Here is a 22,992-nt window from a genome sequence, read left to right on the forward strand (position 1 = left end):
GCTGAAAAGACAGAGAATGTAACCCCTCCCAATCCAGAGTTACAGGGTGAAGTCACTTTTCGGCAGGCCCTGCCGAAAAGTGACTGCACCCTGTAAGTCCTTATTGCAAGGAGTGATATTGACCAAATTCACTGTACATGCACCTGGTTTCCTCTACTATTAATGCTGAAAAGACAGAGAATGTAACCTCTCCCAATCCAGAGTTACAGGGTGCAGTCACTTTTCGGCAGGCCCTGCCGAAAAGTGACTGCACCCTGTAAGTCCTTATTGCAAGGAGTGATATTGACCAAATTCACTGTACATGCACCTGGTTTCCTCTACTATTAATGCTGAAAAGACAGAGAATGTAACCCCTCCCAATCCAGAGTTACAGGGTGCAGTCACTTTTCGGCAGGGCCTGCCGAAAAGTGACTGCACCCTGTAAGTCCTTATTGCAAGGAGTGATATTGACCAAATTCACTGTACATGCACCTGGTTTCCACTACTATTAATGCTGAAAAGACAGAGAATGTAACCCCTCCCAATCCAGAGTTACAGGGTGCAGTCACTTTTCGGCAGGGCCTGCCAAAAAGTGACTGCACCCCGTAACTCTGGATTGCAAGGAGTGATATTGACCAAATTCACTGTACATGCACCTGGTTTCCTCTACTATTAATGCTGAAAAGACAGAGAATGTAACCCCTCCCAATCCAGAGTTACAGGGTGCAGTCACTTTTCCGCAGGGCCTGCCGAAAAGTGACTGCACCCTGTAACTCTGGATTGCAAGGAGTGATATTGACCAAATTCACTGTACATGCACCTGGTTTCCTCTACTATTAATGCTGAAAAGACAAAGAAATGTATCTCCTCCCAATCCAGAGTTACAGGGTGCAGTCGTTTTTCGGCAAGCAGTCTCTTCTCGGCACTACACCGGAACCATTGTTCGTTGACCCGTACACAACACGGACCTCATCAAACTGCTGCACAACCACTTCCTCACGCTGTAGGATCTGTTGCTGTGCATGTCAGGTCTGAGACAGAAGTATAATTAAAGTCAACTCATTCTGTTTTGTTTTAACTTTTGGTGAGATTTATAATTGCTTTAATTTAGCGTTAAATGCGTTAGCTAGCCTTTAGCTGTTTGCTAGTCAGGACGTTAAACTTAATTGCACTGTTAGCAGAGCATGCTACAGTAAGCTAGTTGTTTACTTTGCAAACCTATATACAACCTTGATATATTATCAATAATATCAGGTAAGTGAGTCGGTTAATTTGATTACAGTTTAATCAGACAGACAACCTATTCAAAAGTTGTATTTGGTAGCTAACTTGGTCACAGCTGACGTTAACTAATGAGGTCACGACAGTTTAATTTGCAGTAACGTACAAAGTATTTCTTAATCTTAGCTCAGGATCAGGAAATAATCAGTCTCTACTGCTAGCTAGCTTTAAAGTCAATGGCTAATATATCGACGTGTTTCAGAAAAAGGAGTGGAGGGAGCCTGTGAAGGTGTGATGGAGAAAGCAGCAGGCGAAACTGTGGAAAAGAGGACAGATGTTGCTGTAAAGGGTCAAGCTGCTCTCAAACCAGAGTAAGTATTCAACTTCCCGTGTAAGACATGAGAGCGGAGGAAAAAATCAGTGCAAATATAGACAAGTGTTGTCCAAAGTGCTTGTATGTGCTGTCTTGTCTGAAGAGGTCAAAACTCCACCAACACTTGTAGTATATAGAGCAACTTTATAGTTTATTGTTCATCAGGCTCATCCTGATCAGGATCTTCAGACTATTTTCCTTTTACCTTCTCCATATCACTACCTCTTGTTCTCAACATGCATCTTTCACTGAGTAATGCCTTTTTTCAGTAGAGTAGCACAGACTTAAACTTACAAGGTGCTGCCTGCCCTCCCCCATAACCATTTCACACTGCATGCTGTGTTGTCTGATGCCTCCAACAGAACTACATGGTCAGCAAAAAGGCTTTGAATGCACTTGGCTTATGGACTTAGCTTTTGTTCCAGATTTGCAAGGACTGCCTAATTGCCTATGGCCTCTTGTTGTTTTTTTTAAATACATTTTATTAGTAATCAAGGAGAGCAATGAATGACATTTGGAACCGATACACGTCTGCAGTAAAAAAATAAAAATCTTAGCATCAAAATGTATAATAAAAGTACAATTTTGAGGTATTTTACTTAAGTATTTCCATTTTCTGCTATTTTATACTTCCACTCGACTACATTTATTTGATAACTTTAGTTACTAGTTACTTTGCATATTCAGATTATTCAGTGTTGATAGGTTATTACTTGTGATGTGTAACCAAGCAGATAGTGTTGAGGGTGGGACATTAAGAAAGAAAAAGGATGCTGCGCCAAGCAGAGCATTTTAAAATTAATTTGTTTTATCGGAAATCAGACCCTAAAAACACTGACACTGATAATCGGAGAAATGCTGAGTATCGGCTCCAATATGCTCTGAGTGAGCAAATGTGACAAATATGTTATGTGGATTAATTCTTCCTCTTCCCTGTTGTGACAAATAATTTTCCCCAGACTATGATGCTGTAAAAATACATATAAAGAATACCACATAAATTCAGTCAAAAATCAACGCAATGCAAAGGCCATCACACACTGTCTACAAGTATTATTCTGTAAGTCAGTTTGTTACTCCACCAGACTAACAGGATGAGTACAATACTTGTTCTTCTTGTATTTGCAGATTCCTAACAACCAAAGAAAAATTTCATGGCTTTGTAGACTCTGAGTGGCAGAGCCTAAAGGGAGAAAACGGCAATAAAAATGACAAAGTTGAGGAGACAAAGGAGGCGTCTGTTGAGGAACCTGATGCTAAAAAGCTCAAATTGGAGCCTGAGGAGAGAAATAAAGCTGGAAAACAAGACGGTAAACGACTACGGGGACAGAATAAGTCGAGGCCGCACGTCAAGCCTACCACCTATGATGAGAAACGACTTTGTCTATCAGTCGTTAAGGTATGAATATCTACTTACTGACCTTTAACAAATGCTACATACAGGGCTTTATATTTGCTATGTCATAGCTTTTCCCCCCTCTTGCAGGAAAACAGAGAGTGCACCTTTGGAGATAAATGCCACTTTCACCATGATATCGCTGAGTACTTGGCCACTAAGCCCGCTGACATCGGGGAAAGCTGCTACCTCTATGACACTTTTGGAAAATGTGCTTTCGGTGTCACCTGCCGCTACGCCAAGGCGCACACTACACCTGACTTGAAAACCATGGAGAACGCAGAACTAATCAAGACATACGAGGGCAGGAGCACGGTGAAGAACAGCCTGAGTAAAGACCTCCAGAACAGTCTGAGGAAGCGTTCAGTGCCCTTCAAGAAGTCAGCAGAGTACCTCAAAACACTTTCAAACAACAAGGACAAAAAAGAACCGCAAAGGAATGGTAAGGCACTTACTGGAGCTTTAATTTAATCAGCTCACCGAATAATTTTAGTTGCATGCTATTCTTTATCAGTGGAGTTGATATGACAACCTGTGTGAATCCTTCATCCTTGAATTAAGAGCTACTTAGTCAGTTAGCTTAATGTTTAGTTTCCAATTATATTTTGTATTTTTAGATGTATTTAGTAAAAGTATCTTTGAACAAAATGCTACTTTTGAGTACATTAGAATTCAGTGTTATGATTCAGTATTTTGACTCATCAGGTGATGCTTGTGCAGCTGGAGTCTGTGCAGATCCAACAGGAGTGGAGCAGCAGAATGCATCAACTGAAGCAAAAAAACAGGTACAAACTTCTACTTAGTGCACAACTTCCTATATGTATACATAGGTATAAACTGTGTAGTGAATTTCTCGGTGGTTTAAAAATATTTTTATGTGTTTGCTTTGTGACCAGCCACAGGCCAGCCCAGAGAAACAGCCTCCAGTGAAGACTGTTGGTCCTCTGACTGATGAAGATGTCATCAAGTTGCGGCCATGTGAAAAGAAACAGGTACGTCTCTGCCAACCAGCTTTACTCCAAAATGATATTTTCTTAAGGTAGTTTGGTGTCCAAACACAATGAATATCTTGTGTTCCATTTTCTTGCTAAATAAGTGAGATTAATTATCATCAACTGATACTGATGAATATTTAAGATGCACAAATTCAATCTCTGCACTAGTATTGTGGGTTAATATCTAATTGTTGATTTTCTTTGTCTCTGTTTCAAGGTGGACTTTCAAGACAAGCTCTACCTTGCTCCTCTAACAACTGTGAGTGATACAAATCACATTTGTTTACATTTTAGACAGGAGTTTATTTCAAAGAGTCAGTACCAGTATACCTAGTCATATCAAATGTTGGCCCATAAATAAGGTCATGACTTGACTAAATAATTCCCTCTCCTCAGTGTGGAAATCTGCCTTTCCGCCGTGTGTGCAAGCGCTTTGGAGCAGACATCACCTGTGGGGAGATGGCCATGTGCACAAACCTGCTGCAGGGGCAGCAGTCAGAGTGGGCCCTCCTGAAGCGGCACGAAAGTGAAGATGTCTTTGGCGTCCAGGTGATGTCATCATAGATTATTGAGACTCTTCCAAACTCCTTGAATGGCTACCGTTGTTGTGGATTTGGACAATGCTTATTCTTCTGTGAAGACCAGTTTTTGATGAAGGCCTCAGTTCTAAAGTCCAAATTGTGTCTCCAGGTGGAGGGCTGCTTCCCCGACACCATGACGAGGGTTGCAGAGCTCATCAACAACAACACTGATGTCGACTTTGTGGACATCAACTCTGGATGCCCCATTGACCTCGTCTACCAGAAGGTAAACAGACACCAAGGAAAGTTCCACTGTGGTTTTCACTCCTTTACATCCCTCTCTTCCTGCAGTGTAATTTTGTAGCACCTTTAAACACCTGCAATATTTCCTCAGAATAAGTGTTTCCCAACCTTTCTATGCTCTTAAAGCAAAAGGGATGAGCAAGCAGGTAAATAACTGGAAGCCAGTGTTGATAAAATAAAATGGTACCATGGAGAGCTTTACAATCAGACAGACTTTTTGTTTTATATTCGAGTGTGTAAAGGTCAGACACTGGTATTTGGCAGGAAATATTAAACAGTATGACACTCTCTGACAGATGGTGTTTGTTGACTTTCCCTCATCAGGGTGGAGGCTGCGGCTTGATGACACGCACCAGAAAGTTTGAACAGATAATCAAAGGAATGAACTATGTAAGTTGTATTTACAATGAAGGAACTCTTATATTATTGCCTGTTTTCACCTGGAAATATGACAAGTGTTGATTTAAAACAAATTGAAAATATAACTGCACTGTGAGAACAGTATTTTTCTTGGCTTGGATTACATGTACAGTGACGATTAAAGGCTGAATGACAACATGACTTTTTCTGCCTGTAGGTCCTTGACGTCCCGCTGACAGTCAAGATCCGCACAGGTGTTCAGGAGAAGAGCAACATAGCGCACAAACTCATCCCGGAGATGAAGAATTGGGGTGTCTCAATGATCACAGTGAGTCCCATCGTAGAAGAAACATTAATACTCGTGGAAGGAGATAAAAAGAGAGATGCGGTTTAGCAGTCTGAAAAGGCTTCTGCCCTTATTTTATTTGTGGCAGATGATCTGGGTTTTTTTCTGTCACTGATAAATAAATGAGATGTGGAATGTCAGCATTAAAGTGTGATGACACACCACTGATGCTGTTGTTTTCTTGCAGCTGCATGGCCGTTCCAGAGAGCAGCGCTACACTAAGTCAGCTGACTGGGACTACATCTCCACCTGCTCCAAACTGGCCAGTCCTGTCCCCCTTTTTGGTACATGGATTATTAAAGATTGCAGCTGCATATAGTGCAGATTGTTCCACAAATACTAAATATACTGTTAAATCATGTGCACATTGTAGAAAAAAAATGTATAGCTTGCGATTGGATGAACTAAGGTGACCTGTGTTTATTATTCCAGGTAATGGAGACATCCTGTCCTATGAAGATGCCATGAAAGCCAGAGAGACTGGAGTTTCTGGTATTATGATTGCAAGGTTAGTGCCACTGAATTCCACATAGAAATCCAACCACAGGAATTATTCCCCAACTAGTCCAATAATGTATGGAGTGAACTTAATTTAAATTAAAGTTAAATCAGTGTTGCATGTTTGACGCCTGTTGTGGTTGGCTCTCCTCAGAGGAGCTCTCATTAAGCCCTGGATGTTCACTGAAATAAAGGAGAGCAGACACTGGGACATCTCGTCCAGTGAGCGACTGGACATTCTCAGGGACTTCTCCAACTTTGGTCTGGAGCACTGGGGCTCCGACACTCGAGGTGTGGAGAAGACCCGCACCTTCATGCTGGAGTGGCTGTCCTTCATGTGCAGGTAGGCAATTACATGCGCTCTTGTGGTCGGAAAGTACACGTACATATGAGTGAATCAGGCCCAAAATGAGGTAATATTTCACTTTCCGTCCATCTCTGTCTCTAAGGTATATTCCAGTGGGCCTGTTGGAGCGAGTGCCTCAGAAGATCAACGAGCGACCTCCGTACTACATGGGCAGAAACTACCTGGAGTCACTGATGGCCAGTCAAAATGTTGGGGACTGGGTCAGGATAAGGTGAGGAGACAACTGCCTTTTCTTTTCATTCAAAATCAAGCAACACTAAAATGAACTGTTAAAATTGATTTATTTAGTTCTTATACACTTTTACTTTGTCCCCTCTCCAGTGAAATGCTGCTTGGACCTGTACCGAAGAATTTCAACTTTTTGCCCAAACATAAAGCCAATGCCTACAAGTGACAGTCTCTTTGATAAATAAAAACATCCAGGCTTTTTTTTTTTTTGTTTGTGTTTTTTCTCGACTCTAGAGAATAAGATGTAAAAGAAAATCTATTGCGTTATAAGTGACAAAGACTATTAAATAGTCTGATTATTTGACCGTTGGTGCAGCAGTATAATATGGGTGTTTATGTACTTGAAATATATGCAATAAATTCTTTTGCCACACTAATAAATGTCTGTTTCTTTTGCATCATTTTACTGATTAAAGAGAAATGTTTGACTTGTGATTTATCATTATGGAATAAATTTAAAAACTGACATTACAAAGATGTTTTGAGGAATTGGGTGGGAAAAGAAAACTGAGTTAAATTTGTTTGTGTGGAAATTGAGTTAGTGTAAATGATTAAAATATTAACACCCCACCCATACACACTGGGACATCCCTTTATTAGGCACAAGTATAAAATGTAATGTAATACAACATCTGTGTGGTACAGACTGTATGAAGGTTGTAATGTTTTTACACTGAGAGCTGTTGATACTACTTTTGGAGATGGAGAGTAGATGGTATTGCATTAAATCTATTTAATGTTTTGTTTTAAGGACATTTACATACGGTACATAACGGTGACCGATTATTAAGAGACACCTACAGATACAGTACAACACCTTTAGGAAAACCAGGTGTTGAATAAGTATTGAAAGCAACATCCATGGTTTTATTTTAGTTGGTTCAAGTTGGTGCAAAGTTGGACTTTTAGAAAGTTACATATTTATTTTTCATTAAAAAATAAAGGATGGAGAATATAATCCAGTTTTATTTAAGAATAGACATGTTTCATGTCTCAAAAAATGTATGCAGTGTTGTAAAAAGTACCCTAAACTCATACTTCAGTTAAAATATTACTTTGGTAAAAGTGAAAGTCAACCATAAGAACATCACTTGAGTAAAAGTTTGATATTAAATGTACTTAAAGTATCAAAAATACAAGTATAAGTAAATTATGCAAATATTTACATGTATGTATACTGTATATTATGAGACAACTGATTATTTGACCTGATATTCTGCATTTTTTCCCCCTAATTATTGGACTAAATGTGTGTCTTTTATCTGATTGCTGATGAAAACATGCTTTTAGAAAGTGCTACTTTGGCTCTGATGCAGTGTTTGACTGCAATGCAAGTAACTATAGTTATCAAATGAATGTAGTGGAGTATAAAGTACAATGATTTCCTCCAAAATGTAATGGAGTGGAAGTATAAAGTAGAGAAAATGGAAATACTCAGGTAAAGTAAAAGTACCTCAAAATTGGACAATCACTGATTTTATGTGGTTGCATTTTATCCCACAAAATGTATCCAAAACAGTAAATCTCATACCCTTACATAATGAAATGTTTGTAAATTAAATGATCAATAAGGTTTCTTATCTTTTCGAGGCCTTTCCTTTACAGCAGACAGGCGTTTTTTCATGCACACACCTGCGACTTTAATTGAGTAGCCAATTAGCCAGTTAGCTTCTACCAGGTGCAATCAATTAACTCAAACCACCACTTATACTTAGTCTGAGTCCTCAGCAGTGACAGGAGGGATTTTCTTGCATCCATGGCTGGGGTCAGGGTTGAGGTGCTGCTGGTTCTGACTGTGACCCTGCTGCTGGTTTCAGGCCAGGGATGGGAATCAATCGACAACCCTGAACTTTTCTACGGGCAGTGGCATGAACCACAAACACTTACAGCTACAGGTAATTCTAGTAGCAATGACATAGCAGTCACATGCTGAGTGTGTGTTGTAACAAGAGGTTTAGCTGCTAGCCTACAGCCTTGAATGTTAGCTACATGGTCTGGTATGACCAGTATAGCTAGCTAGTGGTGGCTAATGTTTTACTTATTTAATGGGTTTGCTGACTTTATGTGTAATTTACTTTTTACAATTGATGTTCACTATTATTCTGCAATGTAGTTTTTACTGCGTCAGTGGTCAGACTAGATGCAGTCTTTAGCAGACGCACTATAGTTTTGGCGAAGAAATTCAAACTCCAGAATTTTTGTCTTTAATCATGAGGTAGTAATACAAACTGATAATGTATTTTTCCATAACTGAATAACGAAGCTGTTAAAGGAAAATAAGGTCATTATAAAAAGTGAAACGGTATGAATTTAAGTCAGTTTAAGCATCTTTCTTCTGCACTTTTTTTTTTTTTATTTATTTATTTTTTTTTTTAAATGACTGCATGCAGTTGAACAGTTGCAATAAACTGACTCAAAATGGCTTTTAAATTTTTAGAAATTCTTAAATTGATGAGATTACTTGTACTCATTACATTTTTACCTTTTAGCCTTCTATACATATGAAGCTGAGCTGTATACCAGGGTAAATTGCAGAAGCAATGATGATGAATGAAGCGGTTTTTTTTTTTTGTTTGTTTTGTTTTTTTTTAATAAATGTCTCCTTGCCCAAGTGTTAATATTGGTGTCCTTTTTAAACAAGGGCAGTTAGGAGAGTAATGTGCAACGAGAAAGTAGTGTTGTGAAGCTGGGTGTTGTCTTGCAGTGTTGGTGTCACTTAAAAGATTGAAAAAGTGAATGAAGGCTTATTGTAGCCTGCTTATTGCCCAGAATAACTGGAGAATGCTAACTAACAAAGACGAGTTTACACTTGATCAATGATGTTTACTACATTTGTAGCTTGGTTTTAAAATGATTTCTTCATAACCAGACATATGCATGGTTGAGCTATCTTTAGTTGTAATGTAGAAGGTTGTCAGGCTTTTTCTAATATATGACCTGATTTTATATTATTGCGAATAATTGGCTGTGCTGTTCACATAATTTTGCCTAAGAAAAGTGCTGAAGCTTTCTGACTGCTGTTGTGACAATGACCACTCTGCCCTCAGATGACCGCAGTGAGTTCGACGCCAGTGAAGACATAATTCCTGCTTATGCATTTCCTGACGTTGAAGGTGCTGCTACCACTGATGGAGCCCCCTCTTCTGACAATGGATTCCAAGTGGAGATGGAAGACTCTGGTCCAGAAGACTGGCCCAGTAGTAATGACGGTGGCTACCAGGTGGAATTTGTGGATGCCCCTCCAAGGAGCTGGACCAGCAGCACCAGTAAAGGTTCTACTGAGCTGGATGTGGTTTGCAGTGACGATAGCTTCCAGATTACCCTGCCGAAAGGTCCTTTAAATGAAGTTAAAGTTTTGGGTATGTATTGTTCTCATTTAAAATGTTTTTTGTTATGAATGCATATAGTCAATTTTACCATTTTTCCCTCTCCAGGCTCAAAAGAGGTTGTGTCCGTCATGGATGCTCCAGGCTTCTGTGAATATGACGTGAACTCTTACGAGAACACACTGACTGTACCCTTCACTGGCTGCAATGTGAAACATGAAGCAAACTGTAAAGTAAGTGTAATGCAACTTAAAATCCTAAGGATGAAATTGTCAAATTCTGTCAACATTTTTGTTTTACTTTGGTTCAATTCATGTCTTAAAAGCTTTCTTTGTAAATCATGACAGGCTAACAGCTACAGCCTGCAGTTGTTGTATGTCGATGAGTTGGGTCAGACAAAAGTTGCTACCACATCTTGTGAGACCAGAACTGGACCCTCCCTTCGCTCCAGTGGCCAACACAAAGCAAAATGTTCCCCAACACCAATGTCATCAAAGGCACAAAGTGAGTGCAAACTGTCTGCAGCAAATTAACAATAACGTTAACATCTTTCAGGGTTGTTGTTTTTTTGTTTTTTTTCTAATCTAAAATTGTAATTTCAGATTGTGCTGTAGTCACGGGGGAGCGGGTGGCCTGTGGTCAGTCAGGAATATCTTCCTCAGACTGTGAGAAGATGGGATGCTGTGTGGATCCTTCAACATATGTCTGCTACTATCCACTGGATGGTAAGGTTTCTGTCAAGTGAGATGTGGTATTTAAATCTTCCATTTGAACTTCTCTAATGGAAAACGTATCTCTGGTAACCCTCCTCACTTTAGAGTGCACTGGGGATCAACACTTTGTTTTCGCCATTCGCTCCGACACCGCAAACCTCAATGTGGACCCCACCAAGCTCGTTATTCCTGGAAGTCCAAACTGTAAACCAGTCATTGTTAATGACAAGGTTGCCATCTTCAAGTTCAAAGTTTCAGAATGTGGAGCTCGTTCTTATGTAAGTTGTCCTTGACTTTAACAATGCACTTTACCTGTTTACGCCAGTACATGAAGTAAAACTGATACTTGGACTTAAGTGATGTCAGGTTTAAACATGACACTTTTGGACTTGATCGACTTGCTATTGATTGCTACTGCTTAGGGCTGGTCTATCTATCTATCTCTCTAAAAAGACAGACTTGTATTACAAGTGTTCCCTGGTTTTGAAGGCTGCATTACAGTAAAGTGGTGTAATTTTCTGAACTACCTGTGCTAATACTTGCTTTATCTACTCATATCCACATTACGGAGTATTATTGATCAGAAATCACAAAGAAAGGAAAAATTACTTGTTCTGATACAATGTTAAATTCTGTAGAGTGCTCTTGGAAAACAAGATTTTAAGAATACACTTTAAACATGTCCCAACTGCACCTGAGAGTACATCCTACATGCTGTGTAACTTGGAAACATGAAGCAAAAGGCTGAGAAGTTTGGCTTTTCTTGGCAGGATGTTGACGACACAAAACTCTACCTGGCTGAAGTGCAGTCTGTTGTCAAAGCTCTGAACCTAAAGTTTGGCATAATTACAAGAAGTAATCCACTGAGGTTAGTGGGTAATACAGCACACCTTTAACTCTGTAGGTACAATAATACAGTTATTTATCCTAATGTGTCTAGAGGATTGATAATCTGCTTCTGCTATATACAGATAACTCTAAAAGAGCAAAACTGTCATTAACCCATGTCTTTTGTAGGTTCATGGTTGAATGCCGCTACAGCAAATCGGGCAGTGCTCAGCAGTCGATGGCCAGTGTTGGATACATGGTTAAGACACCAGCTTCCACCTTGCCATCATCAGTCATATCTAATGGCTTATATAGTGTTCAACTGAGAATGGCTAAAGGTTGGCTTTTATGCAAAAAGTACAATGAACAGTTGATCTCAAATTGTAAAATTTCATCAGTTTTACAGAGTTTGCTTCTTTTCTGTCTTATCCCAACAGATAAGACGTATTCAAGCTACTTCGCCACTACCTCTCTCCCCTTGAGACTGCTCCTTGGCAACCCAGTGTATCTTGAGCTGCGCCTGAAGTCTCCAAAACCAGATGCTGTAATTCTTGTCAACTACTGTATTGCTTACCCTCGTTCAGCAAAGAATGCTCTGGTGCTTGTTTATGAAGGGTAAGCATGACTATCTTGACTTCATTCATGTGCATTCAAACACCGTTGTCTGTGTCCACTCAACTTATGTTTGTCTGTGCAGGTGTGCCAACCCTTATGATCCAAATGTGTCCATCCTTCAAGTGACTGGCTCACCCAAAAATCGCCACCAGAGGCGCTTTGTGGTCAAGGCCTTCCAGTTTATGGATCAAAAGACAAACCAGTACCTTAATGAAGAAGTGAGTATTGGCATTATGGGACTAAATGGTCAAAGCTAGACTGCATAAAATGGGTGCAGATGAAAATGAACATTGACCAGTGACGATGTGACTTGTTAAGAGATCCTTTTACACAAATAAGGCACTCTGTACTACGGCTTGCCTAGTATGAAGCCTTTGCTCATATAACGCCTTCACTTTTATTTTTTATTTTTTTCCTCACATGGTAACTTTCTTTCCCTTGTAGATTTATTTCATGTGCTCTGCAGAAGTTTGTAAGCCAGAAGAAAAAACATGTGCAGAACGTTGCTTTGATGGAAAGGTGAGTCTCTAAACCTTGCAAATGTCTCCCTACTTTTTTTAATTATTTTTTTTATTAAAGTCTAATCACATTTTTCTTTGCTTCTAGGCACCATAAGGACTTGCAGCTGAAGACTTCAGAAAATGATTTACGGAAAAATGAATAAATAACATTTTATAATACAGTATACTTGTGGTTTCTGAAAATGTAGATGCAAGGCATAACGACTGGGGGAAATTCAGCAGGGGATATTAACCAGTCTGAGGCATTCATAAAGTGAAAATGTGTTGCACCATGACATGTTGTGTTATATTCATGTAACATGACACAAATGTACAACATAAGGACGGTTCTATTTTGGGCAACCAAGAAGGCATTCATGAGGAAATGGTGCAATATGATCTGGAAAGTTTGCAATTCAAGGAAGTCGACGGTGATGCTGTTTGGGCTTGGAAGATGAGATGTAATGTGATTAAAATGGTTTCTTCTCCCAATCTTCCATGGTAGGATTGTGCCACTTTATATTTTTTTTGGCTCGGCAAACTAATGGTATCAAATCTCCCTGAAATGTCTACCTCATGTGTTTTACCTCAATCTGTTGCCTTATGGTTTAAAATGAAATGCTACAGCTTTCTAAACTGTGTTTAAATGTTTGACATTGTCTGCCAGGAACACTTGATTTGGTATAGTTGGACAGCGAAGAGGAGTACGTCATATTTGTGTCTGGTTCTTTCATGCTTTTAGTTTGTAGAAGCACTTCCTTTACAAATGGCATTTTATGTGAAGGGTTTGCAATACATGTCATTTTACAGATGGAGAACAAAACTCTGTAAAATGGTTCAACCAGACTGAACTGAAAGGATAGAGAAACAAGGATACTCTAAGTAACTGTAGCCTTTAAGAATATTTAAGATAATTTTTTGGTTGCAAAGTGTTTTAAAGGTCAAAGTTATACAGTTCACAGCCAATATAAAAGCAAAAAAAAACAAACGGATAAAAACAACACCATAAATAAAATGATAAAGCTGTTTCCAGAAGCAGTATCAACAACAACAAAAAATAGTCCAGTAACATTATCTGTTAGCTTACAACAGAGCACTCCTTATTTGTAAATATAGGTGTCTCTGTCAGAGAGGGTCGCTCTCCTCTGCACACTGTCTCTGGACCATATGGATGAACATGACGAAGCATCTGCCGCTTACCCACAATCCATTGCGCCGTGACCACAGTCAAACTGCTACTTTGTGCTCACCGGCGGTGCTGAAGTCTCTCTGCTGGCGTTGCTTTCTGCGTAGATCACAAACACGAACCGCTGCAACTCTTTAAAACACTTGTCAGCGACATTAGGAAACACAGGAAGTGTTTGTCAGGTGAGAGGAGTCACATGTGGACGTCAGCTGTGCGGCAATAAACACGAAGTGAGTACTTATAACTGAAAACGTAGCTAGTTTTAATGTCTCTTCATGCGTTTCAGACATGAGCAAAGCAATGTCAAGAGACGACTAGCTCTCCTTTAGCATAGCATTAAGTTGATATAAGCTACTTTTGGAGATATTTAAGCTAGTTAGTTCGCAGGCAAGCTAATGGCACTGTTTTACCATCACAGCTAACTAGCTAGATATCTGTTTGACTCCAGGCCTGTTTAAAGCTACTATTTGTTGATGTACAGGAAAAACTGGTTTCAGTTTAGCATTACAATGAAAGTTCATATTTGTGGTTAACCTGTAATGTGGTAAAATGAAAGTGAAACTTTAGGCTATGTCCACGATTTGAGGATTTGTCCTCTTTGTCATTTGCGAGGCTCTAGTGCAGTTTCCAGTACAATATAGGATAGTAGATTAATCAAATGTTCAATTTCACAGAGATATATTGGCATGGGAAACAAATGTTTTCATTGCCAAAGCAAGTGAAAGAAACAACAAAGAGACAATAATAAATGTGCATGGCCAAAATAAGTGTGAAATAAAAATAAAAAATATACATTGAGAAATGTTTTTTTTTGTTCTTTGGGAAATGTGTGTATGTATACAGATGATTACAAAAATGGCTTAAGATGAAGTAGAAAAATACAGATGTTCAGTTAAAGAGAACTGTATAGATGCTGCAATCTTTGGAGGATCGTGCATATATAATGTTGTGTTCACAAAACGCTGTTGACAATTTACTGCCGCACAATTGCATTTTTTTTGTCTCAGTTGTATATATTCATGTAAATATAGTATTTTCTGATGGTATGGACAGTTCAGTCCGGAGCTTATATTATCTAAGTGTTGCTCATGTCTGACTGAGATTTGACAAATAGGAAATAATCGCAATCATATTCAAAACATGGCACGTTAAGCCGATTACAAAGGAACAAGATAAGAGCTACATGCAAAAGAGCACCAGGTACTCAGTGTTTCATAGATAACATACATGTCATGCAATAAGATATTTGTACTGATGAGTTTGAAAGCTTTTTGTAACTAAATTAGAGACATCAATATTTTTTCCGTCAGCATTTTGTGATGTAACCTTTTCCTTTTTTTCTGTTTTTACTTCCCTGGTGTCATAGTCAGCTGTGATTATACTGTTGCAAAACTATCACAGACTCATCTTCCTGGTTTTAAATATGCTCTTCTGGCACTGCATGCATGACAGAGGGGAGCTGCAAATACAGCAGCAGTCAGCAGGAATGCAGGAGGGCGTGGTTTTTGTCCTCCCATAAGATAGCAAAGGACATGAGGTAGGCTCTCACTCCATTCTGCCTGTTCAACCCTCAGCTTCTGTCGCTGGCAAAGATGGCTCATCTCACATCGCTTTTCAAGTATGTGGAGGAACACCAGGATCTGTACGTGAAGGTGAGCTCATTCTGGGTGAAGTTTTGACATACATTCATTGTAAGTGTCCTGCTATTGTGGTCAGCTAATCATTGTCGAAATGTCTGTCTTCACTTGATCAAATCATCAGTGTTAGTCTTGCAACTCATTCACTCTGAGTTATAGTGTGTGCCAAATGTGATGAATGTTGACCAAGTTTCAGTGACATATTAACTGTAGTTGTTGTGAAACTTTATAGAGACATAATGAGCTAAGACACAGTCACTCAGACTCCACGTTAAGATTTGAAGCAACATTATGTAACCTTTCTGCCTTTTAAATATCAGCTTCAAAGTCATTTAACACATAATATTGTTATGATGTAACAAGTTTTGTTTGTAGTTAACACCTACATTACGTCTGACAAATTGTTACAGACCTGGGATTTGTATTTATGACAGTGGTGTTGTACTCAGAAACTGGGGGGGACGCCGACATCTACATAATGTTGCTTTAAATGCTTTAACAACGTTGTCCACTTTTCAAAAAATTACATATGTTGATGAAACACCTATCATGTTTTCTTAAGTGAAATTAAAATGTGTCTGAATTTTTCTTGTTTCTTAGCGCCTCGCAGACTGGGTGGAGGTCCAGAGTGTGTCTGCTTGGCCAGAGAAGCGTGGCGAGATCAAGAAGATGATGGAGATGGCAGCCAAGGACATTGAGAGGCTGGGGGGAACTGTGGAGATGGTGGACATCGGCAAACAGAAGGTCAGAATGGTCATTGGTTTTTCATTGCCTTCCCTACTCAACCACTATTTTGGTTAATTGATTCTGTTTTTCTTATTCAACAATATTTGCCCTGTTTGGTCGTTTGTTTGTTTGTTTGTGCATGCAGCTTCCCTCTGGAGAAGAGATCCCCCTGCCACCTATCATCCTGGGTCGTTTGGGGTCAGACCCAGGCAAGAAGACCGTGTGCATCTACGGCCATCTTGATGTCCAGCCAGCCAGCATAGATGACGGCTGGGACACAGAGCCTTTCACTCTGGTGGAGAAAGATGGTGAGAGCAGAACTGCTTCGGTTTCTGTTTGGTACAAAGTCACCCTGAGGTGATTTGATGTGGGAAATTTGCCAGCTCAAAACAAAACAGCTTTACTGGCTGTTATTGAAGTAGACGGGAATACTGCTTTGGCACGTAAAATTAAATTTGATGGGATTTACTTTAAGGTTTCTGTTCCCAGACTCTGATGTAATAATTACAAAAAATCCCTTTTTGGCTTGGCAAAATAATAGTATCAAACCTTACAGGAATAAATGACCAAAACATCCTGCAAATAAATCCTGATGCAGAAACAAAGAGGACAGTTCAGGAAACATGTAGCTAATTATTATAATGAAACTGGAAATTTAGTATCAGAATCATTTATTTAAAGGTCTTAAACTCCTCCTTTGGTGAGCAGAGAAGTTGCTTTCATCATCATTACTTAAGTGTAACGTCTTGTTTAAATGCTCTTTGAGCTTTTATCAGCTTGTGATCATATCACAGTTTGCTACATATTTTCAAAGTCCAACCCAGTCACCTCATGTTTTAGGGTCGAGTTGTGCTCTTAATCATGTGTTATCTGCAAACCTCACAGGTCAACTTGGACATGCACTGTTGTATTTAACAAGAATCAGTAATATGTTCTGCTTTACTGAGGGCTCCAGTGAAGTGCTTTTTTTTTTAGTAATTGTATTAGATGATGATAAATGTGTTTTTGGATAGACTTATTTTGACAGCTTTCCTAAATGTGCTGCTGTGTGCCAGCACTAATTACCCTGGTCAACTTCCCCATCTGCTGTTGTACTTGAAAGATAAAGCATTGAAGATAAGATTTGGGATCTAATATCCTGTGTTAGTAAGGCACATTTATCTGGGGTTTATTCTTAATTACTTCTGTTTTTCGATACACTGTCATATATAAGATTTTTCCCTCTCCCCTTTTACTTTTGTGCTTATTGAATTGATTTGTGTGACTAATACTGATACCCACATGGTCTCGTGTAGTTTCTGGTGATGGTCAGCTGACAGAAAAGTACCACAATCACTTCCTCCTGTCTCATTCCTGTCTGCTCAGCTCTGTTCTTGCTTACTTCATGTTTTATTATCCAGAGTTTGACTTGATGTGCTGACAGACACCACAGATCTGTCTAACTGGAAGGGTTCCTTAATTTTACATGTAAAACTAGCTAGTCACTCAAAGTCAGTGAATGAAATTAAGAGTTTTATTATTATGGATATAACTCTGCCAAGCCCACATGGACTTAAAAGGCACCATGAATTCATAAACACCAAGACCAAAGTGCTTTGTCTATATTTCATAGCAACAGAGAAAAGTCCAAAATAAAGCATCTTTCACAATCCAATCCTCAAGCCATCATTGTCTCCAACTGACAAAAACACATGTCTCATTTTTTTGGGAATAACTTTAAGATGCTACAATGAAATCAAACCTGAGGGCTTTAAACTAAAACACTGTTTCCTTTTTGCAGGTAAACTCTTTGGAAGAGGCTCCACTGATGACAAGGGTCCCGTGTTGGCCTGGTTCAACTGCATTGAGGCCTACCAGAAGATCCAGCAGGTAGAGCTCCCACCAAAGTTTTGTCTCTAACTTAGAGTAGAGTAAAGTACTAGAAGCTACATGGTGTGGTTTAGGTGTGAAGACCATAAAAAAAAAAAAAAAAAATGAGCCCAGGCTGCTCATTTATAGACTTGGCAAATTGGGTGTGGGTTAACAGTGATGGGAAACATCAACACCGATTTATAATTTACTAGCTGGAATGTTATTTGAATGGCAAAGTGGAAATCTGCAGAGGTTTGGTGATTTATATCAGGAGGTGAATGGAATGATAACATTAGTAGTTACTCACATACTTTCATGTTCAAACCTGCACCAGAGTTCAGGTTGTGGAGTTAGAGATGCTGGTTATTTTATACAGCATGCAAGTGCAATGACTGAGCTATATTATGTTCAAAGCAGGGACTTTGTTCCTCTGTCAGAACAGTAGTGATTAAAGTAAATTACTCTTTGCTTTGGATTGCATTTGGTATTGTGCGTCGGGAACCAGCAGTTCAGTCCCTGTGTAAAAACACGTGAAGTCAGATTCATTTACAGTCTCGCATTGAATGAAGAAAAACTTGAATTGGTGTCCAGCGGCATTCTTCAAAGACTGTAGCCTTAATTGTGACGTGTTGGAGGCAATGACTACTGTTGCTGTAGCTCCACTCTGTTTTAGGAGATTTCTTACCGTTTCACTGACTAACAGACTAACAAAATAAACAAATAAAATACAACTTGTGAGTATACAATATTGCTGATTACCTACGTGTAACGAAAAGTTAAGATAAAATGTTTAACCACTTTCTAGATTAAGTGGTCTTTGAACCTCACAGGCTGATTATATTTGACAATGTAGAAATGTTGGGTAAAAATGTCTTTAAAGTATGTGGATATTTTTATACCTGGAATATGTGGTGTGAATTCATAACACACAATAATAAATAAACAGATAATAAACAAAAACTAATATAGAATATTTAGATATCGTTCAGTGGATTTCGAGGAGTGATTTTCCAAGATGATTCTGCATCATTCTGAAAGATGAATTATCTCTGTGTTAATCAGTACAGAGCTGATTTAGTACTGGCTTTGGAGCAGTCAGCAGGATCAGTGGTCAAAGGTCTGTGGATGAAATCTGTAATCATGTTGCATGTCTTATCCAGCACTTAATGATTAAACCAAGACACGTCATCTGCTTCTTGTTTTGAATAACCTATATTCCCTCAAACAGTAGCGGACAAACTGTTGAAATATGCTAAGTAGGCCTTTCATCTCACTGATATTTATACTTGTGCACAGTGAGGCCTTTTGATAATGAATTTGGAAGTTTCAACAAAGTTGTATTTTTTCCTTATCTCTCCACGGTGCAGGAGCTTCCCATCAACATCAAATTCTGCTTCGAGGGCATGGAGGAGTCTGGATCGGAGGGCCTGGATGAACTGGTGTTTTCTCGTAAAGACACTTTCTTAAAAGACGTGGATTATGTCTGCATCTCTGACAACTATTGGCTGGGCAAGACCAAACCCTGCATCACCTACGGACTGAGAGGAATCTGCTACTTCTTCATGGAGGTGAGGACTGGTTGTAGTACTGATTATATTTATAGACTTTGAATGTTTCAGTATAACGTGGATGTACTCGGCATGTCTAGATAGATGTCTGATTAACATGGTTTATTTTTTAATTTAAAGGTGGAGTGTGGCTGCAAAGACCTACACTCAGGAGTGTTTGGCGGCTCTGTCCATGAAGCCATGACCGACCTGATTGCACTTATGGGCAAGTGAAGCTGAAAACTAAACTATAATCTCATAAAACTACTTTGTTTTAGAGGAAATCCCTGGTGGTAAAAGTTTAATTTCTTTGACCTGCACTTACATTTTAGGAAAGTTTTTATCTGGACTGTCTCCTCCTAAACAGGCTCCCTGGTAGACAAAAGGGGGAAGATTTTGGTTCCTGGCATGTACGATGATGTGGCCCCTCTGACGGATGAGGAGAGCAAGCTGTATGAGAATATTGAATTTGACCTGGATGAATACTGCCAAGATGTCGGCGTTGGGAAGCTGCTGCATGACACCAAGGCAGGGAACTGATTTCTGTTGTTTCCGTCACTCTAAAATGGAAATCTCTGGATTACTGCATAGTAATCCATCATTATTTAAACTGTACTGTTCTTGTCTTCCTGTAGGAACAAATCCTAATGCACCGCTGGAGATACCCATCTCTTTCTCTTCATGGGATTGAGGGAGCTTTTGCAGAAACTGGAGCCAAGACTGTGATTCCCCGCAAGGTCATTGGCAAGTTCTCCATCCGCCTCGTCCCTGACATGGACCCCAAAGTTGTGGAGAAGCAGGTAGACCGTGAAATATCTTCACACTGATTTTATCTAACACCGACTTCTGTCATCTGCAGTGTAAAATGAATTCTATGCCAGTGAAATTTGAAACTTGATGACTTTGCATGAGTGGTTGTGTGTCACAAAGATGACTCACTCAGTCACACTTTTTTGGAAGGAATATTGCCTCTACAACAAAAATTTACCAAGTATGACAAAGTTACAGATTCTGAATTTGTTCAATGTTTGATCAATTCGTCTTGACGATAAATCACTGAATGATGTCGTAATCCTGTCAATAATCAGAACAATTGTTTATACAACCCTTGGCCCTTGTGAGTTTGCCAAATGCTTACCACAGCACAAAACAATGAATGGTAATGTATAAAAAGTTGGGAAGCACATTATATAATATGCATTAACAGATTTAAATGCAGGTATGTTATAGAAATATTAAAAGGCCGGTAAAAGCATTGCTTAAGTGCAAGTTTGTGAAGGTGTTTTCAAAAGAATGTTTCATAACTGACACTGAATTAGAGTGAAAAAGAAATGTTTTGTTTTGAATGACATTCAAAAATAGTTTCAGCCTGTTAAATAACAGATAAATTGTCTCCTTTTAGACGTCAAAATATTCTCACAAACTTGTTACAAATGTGCTTTGATTTTACTCATATTTTTCTGTCATTTGTCAAGGTTTTGGATTACCTGCAGAAGAAGTTTGCTGAACTGGGAAGCCCCAACAAACTGAATGTGAGCATGGGCCACGGAGCCAAGGCCTGGGTGTCTGACTTCAACCACCCGCACTACATGGCTGGTCGGAAGGCCATGAAGACAGGTACAGAGGCCGAGTGATGCAAGACTTATAGTATAATGTATATGATTAGTAAACATTATCTTTATTTTTTTTTCCCACTACTTTTACCATTTGTTTTTATTTTTTATTTTTAGGGTATTATTGGGTAATATCTAGTTTTTGTCATGTTTTCACACTGATGTCATTACCGCTGTTCTGTGTTAATGCACTCTTCATGCAATAAAGGAAATTTGAGCTACTAAATGCACAAAAAAACAATTGCGATCAAGCCTGTAGATTTCAGTTTTATTAACATGCATAAAGTTTTTAAGTAGTTGCTGCTGAGGCTTCTACAATTCTACAATGGAGGCTGAAGTAATTTTGAGGAGGTGCTGAGAGCATAAATAATAATGTGTTTGAAAGAAAAAAAGTATCTAACCAGTGTTTCTGGAAAGACAAGCTACTGACGTCAAAGGTAGAAAATAGTTTCCATTTGTTTTTTTTGCAGTGAAAGAACAGTTATAACAAAAGCCTGTCTCCAACCTTTAACACACAAATAAAACTTAGATCTAAATACCACAAAGGGTTGTTGGTTTAAGAGCGATCTAATGGATAAGGATGAAACTATTTTTGTTGTTGCAGTTGTTAATAATGCAGAGTTTTATTCTTTCATTGCGACTGTTCTTCACATTTTCTCCTCCTCCTTGCTGTGCCTCAGTCTTCGGCGTGGAGCCTGACCTGACTCGTGAGGGTGGAAGCATCCCCGTCACCCTGACATTCCAGGAGGCCACAGGACGTAACGTCATGTTGCTCCCCGTAGGATCCTCTGATGATGGAGCCCACTCCCAGAATGAGAAGCTCAACAGGTACTCTTTTTTAACTTTTCTATCTGAATCACTGGGATTGAAAGAAGAGGGGACTTGGGAAGTTTCTCATAGGAGTTAAATAAGCATCAATACAAACAAGTTCAGATGTGATACCAAGAGAGAGAAATTATATTATTAAAGCCAAAGGAAAGATTGTTTCAGGGCTTTTAAATGCTGTCTGTCAACTCCACATTTTGTTTTAAATTACGTTGAACAGATTAAGTTTTTCTTCCCAACTGTCATTTTGAAAATGAGATGCAACCACTGGAGTTCTTTATCAATAATCTACACATTGAACCATTGACTATTCTACGATTTGAAGAAGCTCATCACTGTTTCATCTTTCTATTTGCAGGTCCAACTACATTCAGGGGATCAAGATGCTCGGTGCATACTTCCACGAGGTTTCCCAGCTGGAATGAAGTGATTCCTCCTCATGAAAAAATGGAAAATATGTAATAACATGATATGTCTTCTCACTCTCTGAGCCACAGCTGTATGATTTACTTTCCACGGTTAATAGTTTTATACACACTGCCTCATAATAATAAAAGTGTTTTTCTTTGTTACCATGTGTTTTCCTGTTTTATTAATATGTTTTGAAGTTGTTTACGGGAAACTGCATTAGTTATCTATTTACAATAATGTCACTGGATTTATAAAAATATTGTTGGCTGAAAAATGAATTTGAACTGCAGGGTGTGAAAACTGAATATGGTGATTGAGATTTAATGGTTGATTTTTATTATTTTGACACGTAAGTAGCAGAACAATAACCTCAGGAATACTCAGATCCTTTTTATAGGAAAAGTATTAAATTCATAATCTAACTCAAAATTACAAAATTATCATTAGCAAAATGTCCTTAAAGTACCGAAAGTAAAGTCCGGTTCTGCAGTAAAATGTCCCCTTTCACTCATTTATTATTATAAATGACATAATAAGATTGTTTACAGTGATGTACCAATGTGAAAACAGCATTTTCTTGTGGTAGTTGTTTGAGGTGGAGATAATTTTAACTGCTAGTCTGCAGTT

At 38.9% G+C, this 22,992-nt stretch overlaps 3 protein-coding genes across 5 annotated transcripts; all 3 read left to right on the plus strand.

Moving 5' to 3' along the window:
* Window positions 1-942: 942 nt before the first annotated feature.
* Window positions 943-6,775, plus strand: dus3l (dihydrouridine synthase 3-like (S. cerevisiae)). Of its 3 annotated transcripts, none has more exons than XM_073484465.1 (16): window positions 943-1,008; window positions 1,463-1,571; window positions 2,702-2,972; window positions 3,060-3,411; window positions 3,675-3,754; window positions 3,866-3,961; window positions 4,182-4,223; window positions 4,361-4,513; window positions 4,655-4,771; window positions 5,113-5,178; window positions 5,366-5,476; window positions 5,682-5,778; window positions 5,927-6,002; window positions 6,147-6,335; window positions 6,442-6,570; window positions 6,681-6,775. In XM_073484465.1, the coding sequence occupies exons 1-16, from the start codon at window positions 1,002-1,004 to the stop codon at window positions 6,751-6,753; spliced, it is 1,968 nt and encodes a 655-aa protein (XP_073340566.1). In that variant the 5' UTR covers window positions 943-1,001; the 3' UTR covers window positions 6,754-6,775. The 3 variants fall into 3 exon arrangements, with proteins under 3 accessions (XP_073340566.1, XP_073340568.1, XP_073340567.1); XM_073484467.1 differs by having other exon boundaries at window positions 991-1,063; XM_073484466.1 differs by lacking the exon at window positions 943-1,008 and adding an exon at window positions 1,015-1,233.
* Window positions 6,776-8,319: 1,544 nt separating this feature from the next.
* On the plus strand, window positions 8,320-12,751 carry LOC141010899 (zona pellucida sperm-binding protein 4-like). The gene is made up of 12 exons (XM_073484053.1): window positions 8,320-8,482; window positions 9,635-9,946; window positions 10,022-10,146; window positions 10,261-10,417; window positions 10,516-10,638; window positions 10,732-10,904; window positions 11,397-11,494; window positions 11,644-11,792; window positions 11,892-12,069; window positions 12,152-12,287; window positions 12,514-12,588; window positions 12,676-12,751. Exons 1-12 carry the CDS (start codon window positions 8,344-8,346, stop codon window positions 12,682-12,684), a joined length of 1,674 nt encoding a protein of 557 aa, XP_073340154.1. The 5' UTR covers window positions 8,320-8,343; the 3' UTR covers window positions 12,685-12,751.
* Window positions 12,752-13,767: 1,016 nt separating this feature from the next.
* cndp2 (carnosine dipeptidase 2) lies at window positions 13,768-22,526 on the plus strand. Its single transcript, XM_073483994.1, has 12 exons — window positions 13,768-13,985; window positions 15,330-15,407; window positions 15,993-16,136; window positions 16,264-16,426; window positions 17,899-17,987; window positions 19,337-19,537; window positions 19,658-19,742; window positions 19,884-20,044; window positions 20,152-20,316; window positions 20,992-21,133; window positions 21,810-21,957; window positions 22,313-22,526. Exons 2-12 carry the CDS (start codon window positions 15,348-15,350, stop codon window positions 22,377-22,379), a joined length of 1,425 nt encoding a protein of 474 aa, XP_073340095.1. The 5' UTR covers window positions 13,768-13,985; window positions 15,330-15,347; the 3' UTR covers window positions 22,380-22,526.
* Window positions 22,527-22,992: the final 466 nt, after the last annotated feature.

Source organism: Pagrus major, chromosome 16 (genome assembly GCF_040436345.1).
Source record: "Pagrus major chromosome 16, Pma_NU_1.0".
NCBI classification, from domain to species: Eukaryota; Metazoa; Chordata; class Actinopteri; order Spariformes; family Sparidae; genus Pagrus; species Pagrus major.

Bases quoted from the DNA above. Each gene is read 5' to 3' on its own strand.
- dus3l (XM_073484465.1), top strand. The intron at 2,973-3,059 runs GTATGAATATCT...CCCCTCTTGCAG, and splicing joins TTTGTCTATCAGTCGTTAAG to GAAAACAGAGAGTGCACCTT. The intron at 3,962-4,181 runs GTACGTCTCTGC...CTCTGTTTCAAG, and splicing joins GGCCATGTGAAAAGAAACAG to GTGGACTTTCAAGACAAGCT.
- LOC141010899 (XM_073484053.1), top strand. From the start codon at position 8,344: ATGGCTGGGGTCAGGGTTGAGGTGCTGCTGGTTCTGACTGTGACCCTG. The intron at 8,483-9,634 runs GTAATTCTAGTA...CTCTGCCCTCAG, and splicing joins ACAAACACTTACAGCTACAG to ATGACCGCAGTGAGTTCGAC. The intron at 12,288-12,513 runs GTGAGTATTGGC...TTTCCCTTGTAG, and splicing joins ACCAGTACCTTAATGAAGAA to ATTTATTTCATGTGCTCTGC.
- cndp2 (XM_073483994.1), top strand. From the start codon at position 15,348: ATGGCTCATCTCACATCGCTTTTCAAGTATGTGGAGGAACACCAGGAT. The intron at 16,137-16,263 runs GTCAGAATGGTC...TTGTGCATGCAG, and splicing joins TGGACATCGGCAAACAGAAG to CTTCCCTCTGGAGAAGAGAT. The intron at 20,045-20,151 runs GCAGGGAACTGA...GTCTTCCTGTAG, and splicing joins AGCTGCTGCATGACACCAAG to GAACAAATCCTAATGCACCG.